This window comes from Ixodes scapularis, unplaced genomic scaffold, assembly GCF_016920785.2.
Source record: "Ixodes scapularis isolate PalLabHiFi unplaced genomic scaffold, ASM1692078v2 PGA_scaffold4__175_contigs__length_147842914, whole genome shotgun sequence".
Lineage (NCBI taxonomy): Eukaryota > Metazoa > Arthropoda > Arachnida > Ixodida > Ixodidae > Ixodes > Ixodes scapularis.
In genome coordinates this window covers 111,220,522-111,242,308 of record NW_024609879.1, presented here as the reverse complement: position 1 = coordinate 111,242,308, position 21,787 = coordinate 111,220,522, and the positions used below count along the sequence as shown (strand labels likewise).

Sequence of the window (21,787 nt, the reverse complement as noted above, 5' to 3'; positions counted from 1 at the left end):
GCGTCGGTTCATGGAGATGGTCCACTCTGTCTTGTCTGCGTTGTACGTCTTTCGTCTCGCAACGCAGGCGGAGTACTTCTTCGTCATCGTTTGGGAAAAGAAACAAGCTGTCAGAAACGCTGAGCACATTTTTGGAAGCACTCATTGAGGGCACACTTCGTTAAGATTTAACAAAATGGTCATAAATTTTTTCAGCTAATGCTTCCCCCCCCCCCCCCCCCAGTTACATCAGTCCTTTCAATTTTTAGATTGGTAATTATCTCCTCATGCACTTACGTTGAAATAGAGAGTTTCGTTTTTTACATACAACTTCCGACCTTTGTTGACCTTGAAGCAAGTTATTAAAGTATGAATGTTTTGCCTGTCTTAAGGCAACAGTACACCGATTTCTTAGTTTCTTGAATACAGCCAGTATGCCACCGTCTTTGCTATGCACAAATCGATGATTAACTTTTTTTATTTATTTAGCATTTTTTTTGTGTAACCTAAGGTTTACGTCGACCCATGTTGCAGGGTATGGGGTGAACGACAAGACGAAGAATGCCGTCCCAACGGGGTGCAGTCGGGGAAATGGGGAGGGCAGATAGAGTGCCCTAGCAGACGGAGGATGGCTCTGCCATGTGCGGAGGTTGTGAATCGGTGAAGTTGGGCGCGGTTGTGTTTTTTTACCTGCTCGTCGAGGGAGTTGAAAAGGGCCGTCTCTTCTATTTTAAAATTGGGGGTGTAGGAACTCCGACTGCGGTGCAGATGAACTTGCGAAGAGCCGCCTCTAGGCGCCGGAGTTGCGTGGTTGTGAGGTTTTGGTGAAAGAGCTAGTGCATGCATAACGCGCAAGGAGAAGATGCGTGGTCTCGATTACCTTGCGTAGTTCATGTTCCTTTAGGCCTTTGCGTTATCGAGTGATGCGCCGTATCATCTGGTGCACTTGCTCGCTCTGTTTGATGATCTGAGAAGTCCACACCGTACTGCGGCCGTCCTGTTGAAAGATGAAGCTCAGGACCTCGATGTGGGGGCGTCGAGGAATGGGGGAGCAGTTGCTCTGAAGGTTGCTAAGGCTTCTATAGGCCTAAAAGGTTTTTGCGCGGGTCGTTCGAAACTACATTGTGTTCTCTCTTGCTGGGCGAGCAAGCGAGGCCGATGTTCTGGGCGTGGGCGCGAACTACGTCGACACCCTTCTTCAGAGTGTCGATCCTCTTACTCTCCCCAGGGAACCTATGCAGCACCTAAAGGTGATATCATCCGTATAGATGGAGTGATGGAGGTTTGGGATGGCGGATACCTGGGCTTGAAGATTTTTCAGGGTAAGATTAAAGATATTGGGTAACAGTGTGGAACCCTGGGGATTCTGTCGCCGCAGCGGTGGACTCCCCAGGGTCTGGGTCGATGATACATAACTTTCGGTGCTTGAGGAAATTCTTAACGTAGTTGAAGAGGTGGCAACCTGGCTGAGTCTCGTCTAGGTTCTGGAGGACGGCGGCATGATCTACGTTGCCAAAGGCCTTGTGAATCTCCACCCGGACGATTGTACGTACTTGAGCCGCGCTTTTGTAGTCGTGGACATCCGTGCGAATGCGGCGAGCAGCGTCTTTTTTTTCATATGCTGGCGGAAACACCTACTATAGTTGGGGCGAAGTGTCCGCGGTGCTCTAGGTGCCACTCGAAAAGTTGGAGGGCCATCAGTTTTCTAAGGCAGGACGCCATGGGGATATGGGACGAACCGTGGTGGCGGGTTCACCTGGCTTGGGGAGGGTGATGAGTGGCCTTCCTTCCAACCTGCTGTATAGAGCCTGTTTCCCACGCTCCATTTATTAAGGGGAGCAATGCAGCTTCATGTTTGACAGGTTATGGAGGATCCCATAGGGAGTAACGCGGTAGAGACACGGTACCGTGTTCCGCTTGAGTTTGCGGAGGGCTTTTGTAAGTTCTTGCAGGCACACTGTGCAGAGTTTATGCCGCCGTCCGGTTCTTCGCCAGGTTGGATGCGTGGTGTAACAGAGGTGTTGAATGTTGCGAACAGCCAGATGATAAAAGTTGTCCCGAATCTGCTCTGACATCGCGTTGGACGATGAATTCACCGCCATATCTGAAGCTTCCTTAATGTTCTACGAGGCTTGTTTTGTCCGAGGAGGGTGCACATGATTTGTCAAGCCCGGGGAGTGTAGTGTCGACCATTCATGTAGTCGCAGGTTCAGAGCGAGTCCTGAGTGGCGAGATAGTATGCGTGATCCTGGGCCGCAGTGGTGAATTCCTCAAGAGCATAACGGAGGCATCCGGATTGTCGAAGCCCCGTTTCCATGCAGGTCTTGACTGCGTGTCGGCGGCGCTTCCACCGAGTGAGGAGGTGCTTGTCCACATAAGGGCGGTCTTCCATGCTACGAATTTGTCTAGGGTGGGCTTGGATGCTTGAGAATATTAAGCGACTCAACGTCTCGACGTTCTGGTGGGCTGTATTGGTGGCTTCCCGTGCCATGTGTGGCTTGTGCCAGTCTGCGATGTTGGTGGTGCGTGCGAAATGAGGTCTGGGTCGTCTAGCGCGGTGCCTAGGTGTGAGTGATACTCATCGCTGCCAAAGCTCTCCGTGGTGTTATCTCAACAGGCGCCATGATCGCCGCGGATGCACATGAGGTAAGGGTTGGTGTCCGTTTCATGCAGTGCCCTGACGGGTGGGATATGTGGTGTTGTTGAGGTGGATCATGCGGTGTTCGTTGGAGAGGACTTCCAATTTGCGTCTTATGGATGTGGTATCCAGTGTTGCGCCAAATACTCAACAAAACTATTTAAAGTAATATACGAAACACCCATTTGAAAATGTATTTAGAGTATTATTTAAGTTTTTTAGTCCAAACTATCTTGAATGGAGTACGAATACTTTGAAAAAAGTAATTGAATTACATTTGAAGATATATGGCGAGTTTTGGAAGCTAAAAAGTCAGAAGGGGTTGCTCTATTTGTCATGATTTCTCTGACAATCACAATTTGTTTTCACATTTATGAATTTCAAGAAGCGTCTGGGCTTACTGCAATGGGCCTTTTTTTGCTAAAGCCCCTCGATATGTTTCCGTTTGTCTTGCATCAAATGCGCGAGCGCACGTGACCCGCGTCTCGAGCGGTCCTTGGAAGCAAATGGCTGCGCAGCACTGAAATGGACGGCCCTTGGAAGCGAATGGCGGCGGAGCACCCGCTCGTGGCACGTGTCTCCCGCGTTTCCACAAGAATGGTTCGCGGTACCTGTAAAAAACACCTTCATCAAAGGGCTCCATTTTCTGCAAATGTAGGGCGCCATCTATCGGCAAGCAAGAGAAATGTTTATGATGGCCTGCCTTGCTTCCGGTTCTGCCCGCTCCAAGCGATCTTGGCTGTCTGAACGCAATCGGTAAATGCGCTCAGCGTTTGTTTTGCTCTATCCAACAGGATCGACGAGTGCATTTGTTGTCAATTAATGCGTTGACTACGGACGACTTTTTCCGTTTGTACATTTTTTCGAATGAATGGACGACGGACTTCACCGTAGTGCCTGTTGTGACTGACGGCACAGTTGAAGCTCTCTTTGCCCAATGAGAAAGTACAAACGGTTACATTATACTAGAATTAATGTTATATTCAGTACCGGACAATAAATTCAGAAACTATTCGAGACCAAGTTATAGTGAAAGGGATATACTTCAACGAAATTTGAAATATTCCCGTCGTGTTCAAAAATAGGTTGAATATGACCCACAATATCCGTAAATGACAATCGCACATTTCTATTTTGATCCTGGTGGCTGTATTTTTCGTTATAAACGGCCCACTCTGGAAAGCGCTCGGAGAAGGCCCAGCTTAGAGCACGTGACATCCAACGCAATCGTGACGTAGGTCGTCTCAAGACGAGCAAAGCTACGGCGAGGCTGACGTCGAAAGGATGGCCTAGTCGTTCCAGCTACCGAAGCGGCTGCTTTTGTACGAATTTTGAGTGACGGGTTAATCTTCTGTAATCTTGTAGGGGGACAATAGCGACTTCTGCAACACACAAAAGAGATTCTCGGGAAGAGGGGAGTTCCTTCTTCCCCCCTTCTCTCGTCGTGACCGGAGACGAGACAACCTCCGTCACCAGCTGTCAAGGTTCCTAGACGAGCATTACAAACGAGGCGTTAGCGACATCCACCAGGTGCTCTTTGCTAATCGTTTAATTCGTTTTAAAATTACTTTTCGAGACTTTTTTAACAAGATACTGGTATGTTCCATGTGATACTGCTCTTTTGAACACATATAGACCAAAAAATGCGCGCCGAAATTTCGTTGTAATATCCCTTTAAGGCAAGCTTTTTTGAAATTGTGAGCTATTTGTTTAACCTGCTCGGATCTTTTAGTTGACGAGATCTCTTCCCATAAATGTGAAGGCTCACTCTAAAATTGTCCAAAGAACTCGGCACCTGCACATACCAATGTTAAATTTTCATCAAAGGCGTATATTAGAGGTGGCTCCATTCCTGTGAAAGCGTAGCTCCGTTCCTGGGAAAAATGAGACTATAACAAACTTGCCCGGGTCAACGGCGAACGCGTTCGGGACTACTAAGTCGTTTGCGAGCGCCTCTGACCTTGGCAAGGTCGTTGGTCTCATTTCTTGCTGGAAGGGAGTAACACTTCAAAATTTCCCAAAGTCAAATTCACCACTAAAATACATCTCTAATAAATATTGCAGACACATACGTGCGCCGCCGATTTCTGAGCGAGCCTCGGCATTGCTGTCACCCATCTTCTTTCTTTAGCTGTGTGTGACTGTATGTCCTAAAGTAAAAACACGAAAGCAGCCAGACCTGTCTGTTTTGAGTTGCACCCCTGTAGACAATGTTGGAAACGAATTACTTTACTCGATACATACATGAAGGCAACTCATCAAGTCGATTGTTCCTCTTTCTTATTTAACCACAGGACCAGCAGATGCGGTCTAGGTCCCATTTCTCTTCCCGGATGTGCACATAGTAACAAACTGTGCAGCATATCCACTTTACCTCAATGCTTTATAAATATTTAGAAACTGTGGGCGATTCCAATGTTTACAACAACCGAAAAGCAGAGAGGCAGTTTGCGTAGCAACGCGAGACCGTCACTTTAGCAAGCAAAAACGTGCGCCGTCAAACGCACCATCACAGAAACGCGAACTCCGATGCGCCCGCTCTGCGTGGCACACAAGTGGCACCACAGCTTACTGAATCAACCTACTGACTTGTATTTCCACACAAATAACAAATGAAGGAACAAAAACATAAACTTTCTTTGAAGTGGCAACTGCAAACAAGGGAGTGCTTTAAGGGCATGGTCTTTAGGAGCTGTCCATATTGTTTCGCCGGATCGCCCGAATCCACAGCTGCCGCTTCGTCGGGTGCTGGCTAGTGGAAGGAATCCTAAGGAAACATAGACCGCGACAATGCTTGCTCTCGTTGCTGCAGCCAACAACGGAACAGCGTTAGGGCACGTTGGAGAACTTGGAAACGCGCGACCACCGTTGCCTCCCGCACTTCCGAGCCGGAAGCACCACGCCACCAAAAATGGCGGACTCCTTTCTGCTGCTGGTGCGCCTACGGCATGAAAAGCCCTGAAAAGGCCCATTGAAATTTACTGTAATATAATTCGGCATAATGCGTGCCGAAATATATTTGTATCAAAAGAGACTCATGTACACTCGTAGAAATAGGGAGTGCATAAGGGTACACCCCTTGTCCCATATGTAACATCCCAAAACCAAATTTGGACATTGAGTCCACTGACGTCTAGCTGGCAATACCAACGTTTAGGAGCGGCTTGATATCTGCTGAATATAACGTACTAAATAGCCAATGTGCGTATCAAAGAGTAAGACAATAACACAAAAGAACACTAAGATTTCGCAGCAGGGCCAAAAAAAAAATACTTCTTGATTGTCTCACTGCAGCCTTCAATGCGTCCATTAGCTCTTTTATTAAGTGGTATCGGACCACTATAAAGCCGCTCGTGAAAGTTGGTATCATCGTTTCGACGTCTGTGGACCGAACGTCGAATTGTTGTTTTGTGGTGTTACATATGGGGACAAGGGATGTACCCCTATACACCCCCTATTTCTTAGAGTATATTGCAGACATGGCACTTGCCGTGCCTCGGTTTGACGGCATGCTCGGCTCATGACGCATTTCGCAATAAGTTCGTAATATGTTTCTTTCGATTCGGGGGACTTGACATGTAGTCCGGCACTGCATAACCATAACAGGCAGTCATACTTGTGGATGAGTACGCGAGTGAAGGACACACGTGCACGCTGAAGAGAAATACTGACTCAATGGCAGAAGCCTCTGTCGCTGATTAACAACCAAGAGCGAATACTTTGTCTCCCCCTTGACAAAAACGAGGAGCACATGTACTTTCAAATTGTGAGAATATTAATATTAGGGAGGTCAAGAAAGAAACAACGGGAGCATGTCCACAAAACCGTTTATAAACCTACTTGCCCTCCCCCCTTTTCCACAAGTTCAAACCATTTCTGACGCACTGTGGTAAAGATGGTCAACATTCCAGAATCCGAATCCGAAACAATGCCCGCATCGGGAAGGAGATGAAAGAAACACTTCTGAACGAGCTTTGAAGCAAAAGTCAAGCCACAAGGAGCTTTGAAAAAGCACGATAGAGGCCACTGTGGCTCAATAAAGCCAAGAATTTCTGGCCGAGGGAGTGCCTGTGCTCGCATGAAAACCTGCGCATTTTCATACTGGAACCCCCTGAACTAGCGATTTTCGAAAATGGTTTATTCTGATGGTACCGAGCGTCGGCGTCACAATCCTGCGCTGACGGAACCACTCCAGCTCCAGGCAAAAGGTGGGGTCTGAGTGCAAAATCGGGATGACGTCAACAGCACTTTGCTCTCCAAGCTTAACGTGACAATCAAAACAGCTTGAAAAAAAGGAGACAAGAGGATAAGAGGACACATAGAGGCTGGTTTACTTGGGGCTATTCATTTGGTCTTTTGTTGGCATTTGGAGACTGTGTTTTGCTTGCACCCTGCTCCCTGTTTCGTGTCCGGTCACTTGGTTCAAATTGTGTAATCGGTTCAGCTTTGCCCTGAACTCTGACGATCCTCAGTTCCGTAGATTGTTCCCGCGAAAAGGTTTCCCCAAGACTGCAGAAGTACAAGATACTGAGAAATGTAATTAAGTTAGAGTAGCGAACACTCTCAAATAAATGTATTTACAAGTTACCAAGATACTACCAAAACTATTTGAAATACCGATAGACATAAGTTTGATTGTATTCCCACTATATTACGTCTGGATGAACAGGCAGTTATTGATCCAGTGTTGCTGCGTCCTTGTCGTCTTTCTCCGTTTCCTGATGTCCTTCGTTGGTTTGGCACGTACGTATATCTCCCATTCGGAAAAGCGCCGACGCCGAGTCCGCTCTAACAGTGTCCCACAGTGCACATAAATGCATGTCTGAAGCTGTTTTAGCACTGTTTTTAATGCCGTAAATTTGGGGGAAGAAAAACTCTAACTGATCAATTATTTCGCTTATACGTGGCTGGGAAACGTTCCAAGCTATCCAGCATGCACGAGTTATTCGTGCTATTTCTTTTGATAATCAAGCGCATTCTTGATTATAACAAGCAAAAATTCGCTCACTTTTTCTCATATTGAAATTGGAAAACGTGATTGCCGTCTGCTGGTTGCTGTCTGCTTCAATTTGCAACCGCACACTATAGCGCCAGTTGAACTTCTAGCCATAGCCTCCTATACTCCAGCGTACATTATAATAGCTCTATAGTCCCAACTTCTTGGCATAGCGCCTGGAACGCGTCTCCGACGGCTGTGTTTACCTCGTCAAAAAGAAAGTAGTCTCTCGATTTCCGCCTTGTGACGTCATAGAAGTGTCATGCTGTCGCCGGTCGCGATCCTGGCGGTGTCCCAGCTGCGGTGGTGGATGTGACAGACGCCTGCTTTGCCGCGGGTCACTCTCCAGTGTGACAGTCCACGAAAACTTCAGAAGCCAGAAGTTTGGACGCCGCGAAGACAGCGACACTCGCGTTCGCTTTTTGCTTTTCGCCAGCATTTCTATGACCAACCGCCAGGATCGCGATATCCGACAGCGTGACACTTCGGTCTGTGTGACGTCATTTACTGCAACTTCGGGATCACTTTTGATGTATGGGCGGGATGCTAAACACACCAGTCCGAGACGCGATCCAGGCACCATGCGCAGAAAAAAATGCGCAAAGGTTTGACAAATTCGAAAATTAAAACAAAAACAAAAATCGTGTCTCCAAAACAAGACCAGACAAAATAAAACCCCCACACGCGTGCTCTTTTTTTTATCCTTATGGTTTTTTTCTTACGTAAGACATTGCTGCAAATTCTTCCTCATTCCGTTGAGCCCCGTTCCGCAATCTCGCGGTTGTTCGGGCTGCTTGCAGAAGGCCTTTGTTTGAGCTAATTCAGGACAGCCGCCTCTCTTAGCAGTACAAACCGGTGTACCCGTTTTAAGTCACCTCGGGTTATAAATACGCTCCGTTTATAGTCACTCACGTGACCCAGAATCCGAAGTCCTATGCGACGATGGCGAGATGGCCAATCAATTAGCAGCCTTTCTTTGGCAATCGGCATCGCATAAAATGAGGTTTGGCGTAACTTAGTAAGTAAAATAATATCCTTTATTTTTTTGGTAAGTAATATCTTGCATCGGTTTGTTATTTTTATAAAGAACGTGTTACAGACCGATTATTTTTAAACACACATTTCCGGGAGTATACTAGCTCTATAACTGCTGCTGTGCCGTTTTTCGCAGCAGTAATTTAGTTCAAAATGATTTCTTAAATGACGCTGAGCAATATGGCAAAGTAATGACGTAGGGGAAATACAAAATTAAGTTTTGAAACAAGCAGCGACGCTATTTGCATAGGATATACAATTAGCCATCTTTCAAACTCGCTGAACATTTTTCTGGCTCATTTTGTTTATCTGAAATTTTTAGGTGAAATGGCTGTGTATCAACTCTAGTCAGCAGTGTGGGGACGCGGAAAACACTGTAGGATATATGGATGGGCGTACCAACCGGGGGGGGGGGGGGGGGCAAAGACCCCCCTGGCCCCCCCCCCCCAGTTCTCAAAGTGGGGGGGGGGAAGGCATGTGTTTTGCCCCCCCCCCCCCCCCCCCCCCTGAAACAGTCGCCACTGGGCAGGGCAAGCACTAGCCGGCGCCCAAGGGATATCAAGGGCACCGCACCCGCGGCCCTGGGTCTGGTTTGCACCCCCCCCCCCCCTCTCAAAAACAAGCTGGTACGCCACTGGATATATGCATCGTTATAAGAACCAAAACCGAGTTTTGTTTACATTACTCGATATAGGTAATCAATTACAATTACTCTCGGTTAAAAAAGTATTAAATTAGATTATTTGATTACTCGAGTTTAAGATTAACTGGCCGTTACTCGAATAAAATAACCGTTACTTCTTCGACCACTTCAGATTTTAAAAGCGACAGCTTTCTTTCTGCCGGTTTCAAAACGGGTCCTTTGTACTTTAAATTATCGGATTAGAATAAGCGAATTATGAACTACTTCTCTTCTTAATCCATCAATTGGGGTAAACAAATCTTCCTGTCTTGGTTCGAAGGCTCTTCGGCAGGAAGCTTGCACAATGGCGCCATTAGGAAGGGAAAGGTAATTCTAACGGTTAAGAGTAATTTTAGTACTGGCAAAAGTAATCAAATTACTCTCGCGATTACATCCTATTAAGTGATATCAGATTATTACTCCAAAACGTAATCGATTACAAGTAATTTGTCTATATGTAATGTGCAATGTGCAAGGGTGCGCTTAAGGGAATGTCGAGAGCATACTGTTATCACTTCGTAACAAAAAAAAAAAAAGAGAAGAAAATTGCGACAAATGCTAATTACGGTCAACCAATCACGAAGCAGAAGCGTGATTATTATAAGCCGTGACTTCTGTTTCTTAAGCTCTCAGTTACTATATAGCACATAAACCTTCGCGCCAAGATTTTTTTTTTCGTGCGTGTGTGAGCGTTTCTAGTGTTCCAGTTCGTCGGCATTTTCCACAAAGCGGTTTCTACTGGCATATAATTCTAACTGGGAGTCTATTCACCTCACTTGTGTCCACAGAAATACCTTTGTTTTATTTCTTTTTTTTATTTTCTGCTCGAAGTTCCCATCCGTCTTTCTTTAATGTTTTCTTTTTTTGTTTTTTGTTTTCTTTAATAGGCGTGTTTGCATATCGCGCCAGGTCGAGTATTTATAGAATTTCCCGCGCGCCACGCATTATGCATCGCTCTTATTACGAAACAATCGTGGTTCACCTGTTGCTAAGTTGTATTATCGTTCTGTTTTATTGTACTTCACTGTTGTTTTTTTTTTTTACCTGCCTGTTTGCTTAGATAGTCATCGAAAAAAAGAAAAGAAAAGGAAGCTAAACGGAAGCCCGCAGCTTCCTGTTCGAACCCGGAATAAGCAGAAAGGGCGGTTCGGAATGCGATAAAACTTCGCTTGCGTAATCGGACGTTTCTTATTCCTATTTCACTCGTGCTGAGAGCGTGCGAGTTTTCGGGATTCTGTGTTCTTTTTTTTTTATGTGTGTGCGTGTGTGTGTGGTGGGCACACGGTTTCAGAGCACCAGCACGTCGCGCGTGCTCCTTGATACTTTCTCGTATATTGAGGAGCGGCAAAAACAACTCATTGCTAGAGTGCCTTCATACACACGCGCGCTTCTCATTGCCTATTAAAAGCGCGACCTTCTGGTGCTCTTAAAGGAGCAAGGTGCAAGGTTTCTTTCTGTGACCCGTTTATAAAGAGTATTCACTGGACGCCATATTTGTGGGTGCTGTTTAGAGCGCATGCTCGGAACCAGCTCACATGAATAGGTTGCTAAGACCGGCAATCTTGACGGCGTGCAATGCACGTTGCAAAATAACTCTGGAAGCTGGCCATCAGCACGCGCCGAGCACTCGCGCACACAGCTATGGCCGCCAGTGAATACTCCCTATACTAGCGCGGGGGATATTTCGGGTAAGCACTCTCGCGCCTCTTCTACGTGACGTCACGGACAGGATTTTGCCTCGTCTCGTCGTGACGTCGCGTCTTGTGATCTTGGCTATTGATCATCAGGTACGAACGGTGAGTTCGCGACTTTTAAAGAACACTCTGGACGTTCGGAGTCTGACACACCCTTAACCCGACACCGTCAACATTGGCAGTATAGCGCAGTTTTCTACATGTTGCTCGAAAAAAACAATTTATTCGATTGGAATTCCAATTGCTCCCGGTTAAAAAGTATAAAAATAAAGTATACTCTATGACTCCAAAAAAAGAAAAAGTAAGTGGACGTATTACTTGAAAAGAAAGTGACCGTTACTCTTTTCGGTTACTTCAGATCTTTAAAGTTACCTATTTTCTGCAGGTTTGATGGCGGGTTCTTTTGTGCGCTGTCCATTGTTGGATTAGAACCATCAGATTGTAAGTTACTAATTTTCTTAATCCACCAATTTTGGTAAGCCACATCCTACTTTCGAAGTCCTGGTGAAAGGATTTCTTGGAAAAAAATTGTACAAAGGGCGCCAATATAAAAAGGGACGGGAAAAGTAGTAACAGTTACAAGTAACTTGATTGCTTCAAAAAGTAATAAGGTTACTTTTATGATCAATTTTTAATAAATGTAATAAATAATTATAAGCTTACCAAAAAAACTAATACATTATAAGAAATTTCATGGCTTACAAGGAGTAGCGTAACTCTGGCTCTGACGGCACTTTTATTTTTTTATCGGTGAATGCAGAATTAATCGCCTTTTAAGACGACGCGGCGAGCGATTATCAATTCGTGAAAACCTGACCACGACCATGCTTTTGATCACACTCGTGGCTGCCTACAGCAATGGCGGGTCCGGGAGCATACCCCTGAGAGCGTGTACTGGAGTGAATGCTCCTTTTCGAGGCGGCAATGTATACACCCCATGCTGGCTCGTCTCACAGATTCAGCGTACGTTGTTAGTTGCAGTCGATAATCTATTACAGCGGAGCTGTTAAGGGCTAGGTTTCCCAGGATCGTGTCCGGTATGACGACACAAACCTACCTGGACAGCTACCGCCATCTATAAGCGACGGCGGCAAGCACACAACCAGTATGGTTTCCACCGTCGCTCTTAGATGGCGGTAGCTGCCCAGCTATAATAGAAGAATGGATAGTAGGGCGCGTTGGTGGGAGTTCATCGTAGGAAACCGCGCGAAAAACAGACGACGACGGAGAAGAAGCACACAGTGTATCGAGCGCAGCTCCGCTGTTTTACCTTCAAGTAACACCTTTTGGCGGGCTAGTTGGTTCATGATTTTAGAAATAAATGAACTGCGTAAAGGACGAGGACAGAGGTAGAAACGAGTACGACACACGGAGCGCACGGTTTACCTTCTTCACGAAAGTGAAAAAGCTGAACGTTTTTTTTTTCTTTTTTTTTTAGAAATTTTTTGAGCGGGAAGCTTTCGTATTGGCTCCCATTTGTCAAAAAAGAAGTTTAACAAAGTTAGTAGGTTACTGTAACGCAAGCACTTTTTTATGCTTCAATGAAAAGTTGTTTCCTCTGTATGCAGCCGAATTACGAAACGAAAGTAATCTGGTCGTCTTTGTCGCGGAATTAAATGTTGGTCTTGAAAGTCTTCTTTTTTTTTTTTTTAACTTGAGCACGTAGTTGCTGATTTTTGTTTATTTTAAAATTAAAAGGGCGAAACAACTCTCACAGAACCGCTTCGTGCAAGAAATAAGGAAAGATAGGTGCTCATCTGTACCACCGTTCCGGCGCCGTGGCCCTGTCTAGTAAACAGGAGATCGTGAGTTCGAATCTCACCGGTGACTTTTGCAGACCGAAACATCCAGTCTTTTGTTCAAAAACCGGTTCTTAGCTGCAGTTTTTGATTGTGTGCTTCATACCACCCGACCATTCGGGCGCCGTGGCTTAGTTGGTTAAAGCGCCTGTCTAGTAGACAGGAGATCGTGAGTTCGAATCTCACCGGTGCCTTTTGCAGACCGAAACATCCAGCCTTTTGTTCAAGAACCGGTTCTTGGCTGCAGTTTTTGATTGTGTGCTTCATATTACCCGACCATTCGGGCGCCGTGGCTTAGTTGGTTAAAGCGCCTGTCTAGTAAACAGGAGATCGTGAGTTCGAATCTCACCGGTGCCTTTTGCAAACCGAAACATCCACCCTTTTGTTAAAAAATCGTTTCTTGGCTGCAGTGTTTGTTGGTGTGCTTCATATCACCTGACCGTTCCGGCGCCGTGGCTTAGTGGATTCGACTTCCGGCTGCCGAGCAGATCGGACGTACTTATCATGAGCTCCGTCGGAGCGGTATCAGCGGCCCTTTCCGGCCGCGGAAGCAGGAACGCTGACTCTGCATCGCAGGACTACGAAGTGATAATGCCTACGCTGCCTACTGGCTCGTCTGTCCAGAACACGATTTTTTTACACGCCGATGTGCGAGCCCGGCCCTACCGCCTGGAACATTTCCGAGACGCCTTGGCCCGTGCGGCACTTCTCCCTGAAGTGCTCGCCTTGGGGGCGTACCAGTACAACCACGTGTGGGCTGTTACCTTCAGGAGCGCCGAGGGCAAGAAGAAGCTGCTCGCAACCGACGGCTTCACAGTCAAGGAAGGCCGCTGTGTCGTGGTGGACCCGAATAACCAGGACACGCGACTCAAGCTCCACTGGCTGCTGCACCACGTCCAAGATGAAGAAGTGCGTGTGGCCCTGGCGCCCTTTGGGAAGGTGACGGGGATCACAAGAGACAAGTGGCACGTGCCAGGCTGTATGGACATGGGGTCGACGACACGCTCGGTGACCCTCAAGCTGGCAGCCGGCGTCACGGTGGAGGACATCCCTCACCAGCTGCGCATCGCTGGCGACCTGGTGTTGGTGGTGGTGCCGGGCAGGGCGCCGCTTTGCCTTCGGTGTAAGGGCAAGGGCCATATACGCCGGGAGTGCAGAGTACCACGCTGTGCGTCCTGCAGACGTTTCGGCCACAGTGAGAGCCAATGCGTCCGCACTTACGCGAGCGTCGCAGGCCCCGTGAGGAGCGACGATATTTCGGAGCACCTCATGGACGTGGCTGACGCCGAGGAAGCTGCCAGCGGAGGAGCGAGTCAGCTACCCGAGCAGGCACCAGCACCCCTTGGCCCTTTGGGGAGCAGTGACGAAAGCCGAAGCGACGGTGACCGCGGTAGGCTACCTGCGGGGACGTCGGCGGGCGGTGCACCGAGTGTGGAAAACGTCGGCTTGGCGAAGTCTTCAGCTATCGAGACGCCGCATACTGACAAGGTTGAACCTAAGGACGTCGAGACAGAGGTCCCCACGGCCCCGGTCCCCAAGCGGGCCCGTGAACTTAGTGAAAAAGTCAGCCAGAACTCCGGAGCGGCTGCCCCCGATGAGCCGCCCCCGAAGGCGCCTCTGACGCGGCGGTCAAGCCTGAGACCCAAGCCAAACATACCACCGGACCGAAGTCCGATGGTGACGCCGCCCACGCAGTAGTGAGGCCTCGCGCTCTGCAAGGCACTCGGAACTCTAGAGGGACGTAAACACGACGTGGCCGAGACGGAGACCTCCTGTAGCGCCTTGGACTTTTCGGCTGGCGAAAATGGCCGGCCAGCGCTTCGGGACAGTGAGTCGTTAGGCGTCTCTCAAAGAGCCGAGGTGAGCACCAAGCAGCTCCGTTCTACTCGCTCAGAAAGGGCAGGTAATCTCGATACAGCCCTACGTGTCGCCACGCTGAATGTACGGGGCCTGGCGGCCAGGCGCAGGCAGTACCAACTTAGCCGCCTTTTTCTGGATAACGACCTTGACGTAGTGGCTGTGCAAGAGACGAAAGTAGAGAGCGAAGAGCAAACGAGCCGTATGCTTCAGCCTTTCAGCGCTCGCTATAATGTATGTGTATGCCACTCCGTTGGTAGATCTGGCGGTTGTGCTTTATTTTTGCGCAATTCCGTAGGTATTGTGGTAGAGTCTGTTGTTGTTTGTACGAATGGGCGTTTGATTGTATGCGATTTTTCCTTTTCCGGTAAGCAGTGGCGTATAATATGTGTCTACGTGCCAAATCAGCAAAGTGAACGTGGTATTTTTTTTGAACAAGTTGCCTCCTATCTTAACTCTGATAAACTTATTATCTTCCTGGGGGATTTTAACTGTGTGTGCGTTCCAGAAGATAGAGTACAGCAGTTGCCGATACGTGATCAGAGCGCGATGTTATTGAATACCTTAGTGCAAGAATGTAACTTAGAGGACGTTGGGTGGGTTCTGTCGAGAAGTAATGTACCACAGTTCACGCATCACCAACGCGCAAGCCACGCCAGGCTTGATAGGGCTTATATATCAGCAGAACTTGTCCCACTCTGCCAGAACTATGACGTTAAACATGTATCTTTCAGTGATCACAGCTTGGTGATGTTCACGCTAGGAACTAAAAAAAATACAAAGGCCTTTAACTGGGATTTATGGAAATTTAATGATAAGCTTTTGAAAGATGAGGCCTTCATGAGCGGAGTGAAGGAAAGCCCACAAAAGCTGCTGGAGGCTGAGACTGGAAGCTTTAGAACATTGTGGGAGCTATTTAAGGAAGAAGTAAAAATTAATGCGATAGAACGGGCGAGTTTTTTGAAAAGGCAAGAAAGGGCAAAAGAAAAAGAACTGCAATGTCAGCTCCAGTTTCTGCTATGTATGGAGAGCGCTCAACCGGGACAGTTTACGAAAGAAATTAGCGAAGTCAAGAGCAAACTAGAGCTTATCGATGCAGATAACTACCGAGGAGCTGTGATAAGAGCTCGAGCCGAACGATTGTGGGCGGGAGAAACACCGACTAAGCGCTCACTGAGTGATGAAAAAAAATATGCTATACAAAACGAAATAAAAGAGATACAATACGGCAGCGAAATCACCCGTGATAAAAAGATTATTAAACGTGCTTTCTTTGAATATTATCGAGATCTTTTAGGGCACAAAATAAGTGTTGAAGGTGGTTTTGAAAAAGAGTTTTTACCATTAATGCCATAATTAAATGAAGAGGTTAAGACAGCCCTCGAAGTGCCGATAAGTGTGCTAGAAATAAAAAGAGCTATTGATGATCTAAACACAGGAAAGTCTCCCGGACCCGATGGCTTGGGAGCAGCTTTTTACAAGGCTTTTAAAGAACCTATGGCTGAGGCTCTACACCGTGTGCTACTAGAAGCGTACGAGGTAAAAGAAATGCCACCATCTTTCCGGAGAACCCATACCATTTTGATTCCCAAAAGTGAAGACCCTGTAAAACAATTATCGGTTAAGTCATATCGCCCAATAAGCCTTACCAACGTAGATTATAAGATTTTTATGAAAATTTTGGCGAGAAGAATGCAAACTATAATAACATCCATTGTTGGGCCTCACCAAACCTGTGGCATTAAAGGGCGCACAATCTTTACAAATATTCACGTGGCCAGAAGTATTTTAGAGTGCTGTGACGCTTTCGGCGGTAGAGTGGCCATGCTGCAACTGGATTTAGAAAAGGCCTTTGATAGGGTAGCGCACGATATACTTTTTTTCGATATTGGAACACGTGAATGTAGGTTCAGTTATTTTAGATGGTGTAAAAATGTCCTATGAAAAGTGCTTTACAAGCCTAATCGTCAATAAGGAAGTGAGTGAAAAATTGGAAGTTCGCTCCTCGGTCCGACAGGGATGCCCTTTATCTCCTCTGTTGTTCGCCATTTATCTCGAGCCATTTTGTTTAAAGATCCTTCATAGTCAAAGGATACGTGGTTTTAGGCTGGTTTCAAGTGAAGTCAAGCTCCTTTCTTACGCAGACGATATAGCTGTGTTTTGTAAGGATACAGAAAGTGTTAGTGAGGTTGTGAAAGAAACTGCCTTGTTTTGTAAGATGGCAGGTAGTGCCATAAATTGGAAAAAATGCGTTGGATTATGGCACGGTTGTTGGGAATCCACGCCAGCTAATTTTGAAAACATTCACTTTACTGTTTTGCCGCCCAAGTACCTTGGCGTGCCACTAGAACATTATCGTGACACCGGAGACTATTGGAGGGAGCAGACGGAGCAAGTACGGGCAAAAACAGCAAAGTGGGGTGGTAAAGATCTTTCAATGTTTGCGCGGTCATTAGTTTGCAACTTGTTTATTGTGGCAAAAGTATGGTATGTGCTACAAGTGATGTCGATGTCGAGAGTGAATGTTCAGAGGTTACATAGGGTGTTTGCGGTTTTCGTATGGGGTTCGGGTTGGGAGCGAAGCAGTCGTACTAATTTGTTTCGTTCTGCGCGAAATGGTGGGATTGGGCTTGTTCATTTGTTTCTTCGCCAGGTGGTTTCTCGTTTTATTTTTCTTCGGGATCAAAAAGATGATTTCTTGCGAACTGTTCTGCAGGTCAGGCTGTGTCATGCATTACCCGAGTTTGTTGTATCTACTAGTACCTTTCAACGTGTGGGACTACGTGGTTTTTTGTATGAAGTGGTCAGAGCCTTTCAGTTTTTAAAAGTACGGTTTTCATTGGAGTATTTAAGTGTTGTCGATCGGAAGCGCTTATATAAAGATCTGGTTGACACTGTGCTGCCAATACCTTTGTACCGCTCCTTATATTGTGAAGGCCCAGGAAAAGATGTTTTAAAAAGGGTTAAAAGAATGCCGGTTAGGCCAACTGTGAAGACCTTCTTTTTCCAGCTACACAGTGGCACCCTTCCTGTTAAGCCCTGGCTGCAGGAAAAAGGCCTTTTTGTGCCATGGTCTATTAACTGTCTCTTATGTCGAAAACCCGAAACTGTAGAACATATTTTCCTGGACTGTTGGGATGCTGTTTTTTTGTGGGACATTCTGCAACGTACCCTGAAGAAGGACCTACCATTAACAAACTATGGTATTCGATTCCTATCTGTCGACAACGAAGGGGGTGTGCCTTACGACATGTTTATGCTGTTGGGCCTCCACAGCCTATGGAGGACTAGGATGGCTGTACGAAATGCTGATGTTAACCCCCGTCAAGCAAGGGAATATTTAATTGAGAGTGCTATTTATGTAAGGGAAGTGTATGAAACGCTGACCGAAAAGCCTGAGTGGGTGCCTATACTGGACAGGCTGGTATCGATGAAGCAATTTTAAACTTAGTCGCAGTCCAAGGACTATCTAGTTGCTCTAGGTTGTCATTGTTGGGAATGTTTTTCGTACTGTCTGTTGAAATAAAGGTAGTAAAGACAAAAAAAAGGCGCCGTGGCTTAGTTGGTTAAAGCGCCTGTCTAGTAAACAGGAGATCGTGAGTTCGAATCTCACCGGTGCCTTTTGCAGACCGAAACATCCACCCTTTTGTTCAAAAATCGTTTCTTGGCTGCAGTTTTTGATTGTGTGCTTCATATCACCTGACCGTTCCGGCGCCGTGGCTTAGTTGGTTAAAGCGCCTGTCTAGTAAACAGGAGATCGTGAGTTCGAATCTCACCGGTGCCTTTTGCAGACCGAAACATCCACCCTTTTGTTCAAATACCGGTTCTTGGCTGCAGTTTTTGATTGTGTGCTTCATATCATCTGACAGTTTCGGCGCCGTGGCTTAGGAATCCACTTCCGGCCGCTGGAAAGTGCGGACGCGGAATGTCGAGCTCCGCTGGAGCGGCTTCAGCGGCCCCGATGGGCCGCTGTATCAGTTCAGCTGAAGTGACTCAAGATTATTCAGTCATCATGCCTGCACTGCCAACCGGGTCTTTAGTTTTAAACACTGTCTTTTTGCACGCCAACGTGAAGGGGCAGCCCTACCGCGTCAAAGAATTCCTGGACGAGCTGTTTCGTCTGCGTCTGCTCCAAGAGGTTGCCGCCATCGGTGCGTACCAAATGAACCACGTCTGGGCGGTAACGTTGAAGAGCGCCGAGGGCAAAAGAAGATGCTCGCCACGCCCGAATGAAGGGCCGCCGGTGCACTGTCATCGACCCCGACCGCCAGGACGTTCGCGTCAAACTGCACTGCGGCTGCTCTTCGGCGTCGCCGACGACGACGTGAAAGCAGCCCTGGCACCGTACGTAAATGTTTTAGAGGTGAACAGAGAGAGATGGGCGCGTCAACGGCTGCATGAACTTCGCCACTACGGCGCGCACGGCAGTCCTTCGGCTAAATGGGGGTGTCACCTGCGATAACATACCGCACCAACTTCGTGTCTCCGGTGAGACTGCTCTCGTCGTGGTCCCGGGCAGGGCTCCACTCTGTCTGAGGTGCGAGAAGAAAGGGCATATCCGGAAGGATTGCTGAGCCCCCAAGTGCAACGTCTGTCGGCGGGTCGGCCACGACGGCGCCCGAGCGTACGTACAAAGCGGCAGCTGCGCATGGAGGAGGCTGACGCCGAGGACGCTGTTAAGGGCTCGACCGCCAACAGCTTGCCGTCGGCGAAGCTCGAGTCTGCACCCGAGGGCACGTCTGAGTCTCAAGTGTGAACGGTGAAGTATCCACTGCAAACGAAGAGCGGCCTGCAGACCAGCAGGCTGCTTTGTCGGATGCGAAGACCGTGCCGAGCCCGGCGGCAGTCAACGAGTACGAGGGAGTCAACAAGGAGAAGGATGGCAGCGAACCCATGGAGGACGAGGGAATGCCAAGTGCCGCTACCATGAAAAGGTCGCGGGAGAACGGCGGTGTGGACCAAGACGGGACAGGACAGGGGGAGCCGCCTTCCAAGACGGTGCCTGCTAGAAGGTCGCGGATTATAGTGAAACCGAACGTTCCCGACGACAACAGAAGGCCGCCCAAGCCACCCTCGTGAGGGTATCCCGCGGGTCAGGCGACAAATAGAAGGCTTGGTAAGCACCATGCGGAATTCCTGTTCTCGTATTCCTGGAATGGGCGTGAAGCTTGATAGAGACCTAAATGTGGCGACTGTAAATGTTCGCGGGCTTGCTGCATCCAAGCGACAGTACCAGCTCAGTAGACTGTTTTCGGAGAAAGAGCTGGATATAGTTGACATCTTGTAAGCCCTGAGATGGGAACGATAAAATTCAGCTGCGTTTGAGATTTTGTTGTGTTCGTCCGTTTTTTTATCGTTTCCCATCTCAGGGTTTACAAGATGTCGATTAATTACCAGCTCGCCTGCACTCTCTCACTGCTTACAATGGATATAGTTGCTGTCCAGGAAACTAAAGTCGAAAGTCGGGAACAGACTGACCTCATGGAGAAACCGTTTTTTTCTCTTTTTAACGTTTAGTGGCTCACTCAGTCGGGATGTCGGGGGGTTGTTGTTTGTTTATTCGTCAGTTTATATGTATCGTTGAGAAAGCTGTGGTGGTCTGTGGTGCAGGTCGGTTTGTATTAGGTATGTGATCTTTCTTTCTCGAGCCTAGAGTGGAGAGTGATTTGCAACTATGCACCGAATCGCGAGAGTGACCATAAAGAGTTTTTTGAACGGATAAGCATGTATATTGAAAGTGATAAAGTTACTATTTTACTAGGCGATTTTAACTGCGTATGTGCCCCAGAGGATCGAGCAAATCTAGCACGTCTTCGTGACCAGAGCGCTTCTCTTTTAAATGGGTTAATCGCCGAAAAGTTTCTAGAGGACGTGGCAGCGTTCGGATCTAATGGTAATGTGCAATTTACGCATTTTCAGGGCCATAGTCACGCGAGACTGGGCAGGGCGTATATTTCGCTTGACATAGTTCCGTTATGTCACGACTATACAGTTGAGCCAGTGCCATTTAGCAATCACTCGTTAGTTATTTTCATCTTGGGTAACAAAGCGAAAATGCCAAAATGGAATTGGGCGTTGTGGAAGCTTGATGCTAGTTTAATAAAAGATACCGAGTTTGTAGAGAAAGTGAGCGAATCATTCAGAAAGTTTTTTGTGGATGAGCAAACAGAGTGGGGCGTGAAGTGGGAAAGGATTAAGGAGGAAGTTAAAATAAATGCGATAGACCGAACTAGCTGCATTAATTATCAGAAAAAGAAGAAAGAAAACAACCTGCGCCGAAAGTTGCAGGCTCTCGTAATTGAAGAAGGCGCGATCCCCGGCGAGTTTGGGCAGGAAATAAGAGAAATAAAAAAAAAATCAGCTAGAAGGGGTCGGCGCTGAAAGATATAGAGGAGCAATCGTTCGAGCACGAAGTGAAAAACTTTGGTCTAGTGAAATGCCGACTAAGCAAGCGTTAAGCGATGAAAAACGATACGCATTGCGTAAAGAGATAAAAGAAATACAGTATAATGGCGTAAATACAAGCGATAAAACATTGATAGAGAAGGCCTTTGTTGAGTTTTATCGTGATCTTCTGGGGCAAAGAACGCCGATAGAGAACGGATTCGAACGCGAATTTTTGTCAATGATGCCTGGGCTAGAAGAGCAGGTTCGCGAAAGCTTAGAAGGGCCAATTAGCGCCGAAGAGCTTGAAAAGGCTATCGAAGGACTGAATGCTGGCAAGACGCCGGGGACCAGACGGTCTCAACGCAGAATTTTATAAAGCGTTCAAAGGAGATGCTGTAAGGGCGCTTCGCGAGGTACTGTCTGAGGCTTGTGTAAAGAATAAGCTGTCGTCATTATTTTCTAGAACGCACACGGCTCTTATTCCAAAGTCCGATGACCCGGTGAAACGTTTGTCCGTGGCATCATACGGACCAATTACATTAACCAATGCAGATTATAAAGTGTTATTAAGACATTGTGGGGCCGCACAATGTCTTCAATTTTGGAGGGTTTAAAAATGGCCTATGCAAATTGTTTTAGGTCTATAATAGTAAATAGGGATGTTAGTGAATGTATTGTAGTCCGCTATTCTGTTACGCAAGGTTGCCCACTTTCGCCGTT

The 21,787-nt window shown here is 47.2% G+C and overlaps 1 protein-coding gene and 4 non-coding genes across 5 annotated transcripts; all 5 read left to right on the top strand.

Annotated features, from left to right (window-relative positions):
- Window positions 1-12,943: 12,943 nt before the first annotated feature.
- On the top strand, window positions 12,944-13,017 carry Trnat-agu. The gene has a single exon. It is a non-coding gene; the product is annotated as a tRNA-Thr (tRNA).
- Window positions 13,018-13,106: 89 nt separating this feature from the next.
- Trnat-agu lies at window positions 13,107-13,180 on the top strand. The gene has a single exon. It is a non-coding gene; the product is annotated as a tRNA-Thr (tRNA).
- A 111-nt stretch (window positions 13,181-13,291) lies between these two features.
- On the top strand, window positions 13,292-18,030 carry LOC115328467. The gene has a single exon (XM_029989682.3). It carries the CDS (start codon window positions 13,328-13,330, stop codon window positions 14,519-14,521), a length of 1,194 nt encoding a protein of 397 aa, XP_029845542.2. The 5' UTR covers window positions 13,292-13,327; the 3' UTR covers window positions 14,522-18,030.
- A 197-nt stretch (window positions 18,031-18,227) lies between these two features.
- Trnat-agu lies at window positions 18,228-18,301 on the top strand. Its single transcript has one exon. It is a non-coding gene; the product is annotated as a tRNA-Thr (tRNA).
- An 89-nt stretch (window positions 18,302-18,390) lies between these two features.
- On the top strand, window positions 18,391-18,464 carry Trnat-agu. Its single transcript has one exon. It is a non-coding gene; the product is annotated as a tRNA-Thr (tRNA).
- The last annotated feature ends 3,323 nt before the right edge of the window (window positions 18,465-21,787 follow it).

What these genes read in the sequence shown, in the direction of transcription:
- LOC115328467 (XM_029989682.3), top strand. Translation starts at nt 13,328, where the DNA reads ATGAGCTCCGTCGGAGCGGTATCAGCGGCCCTTTCCGGCCGCGGAAGC.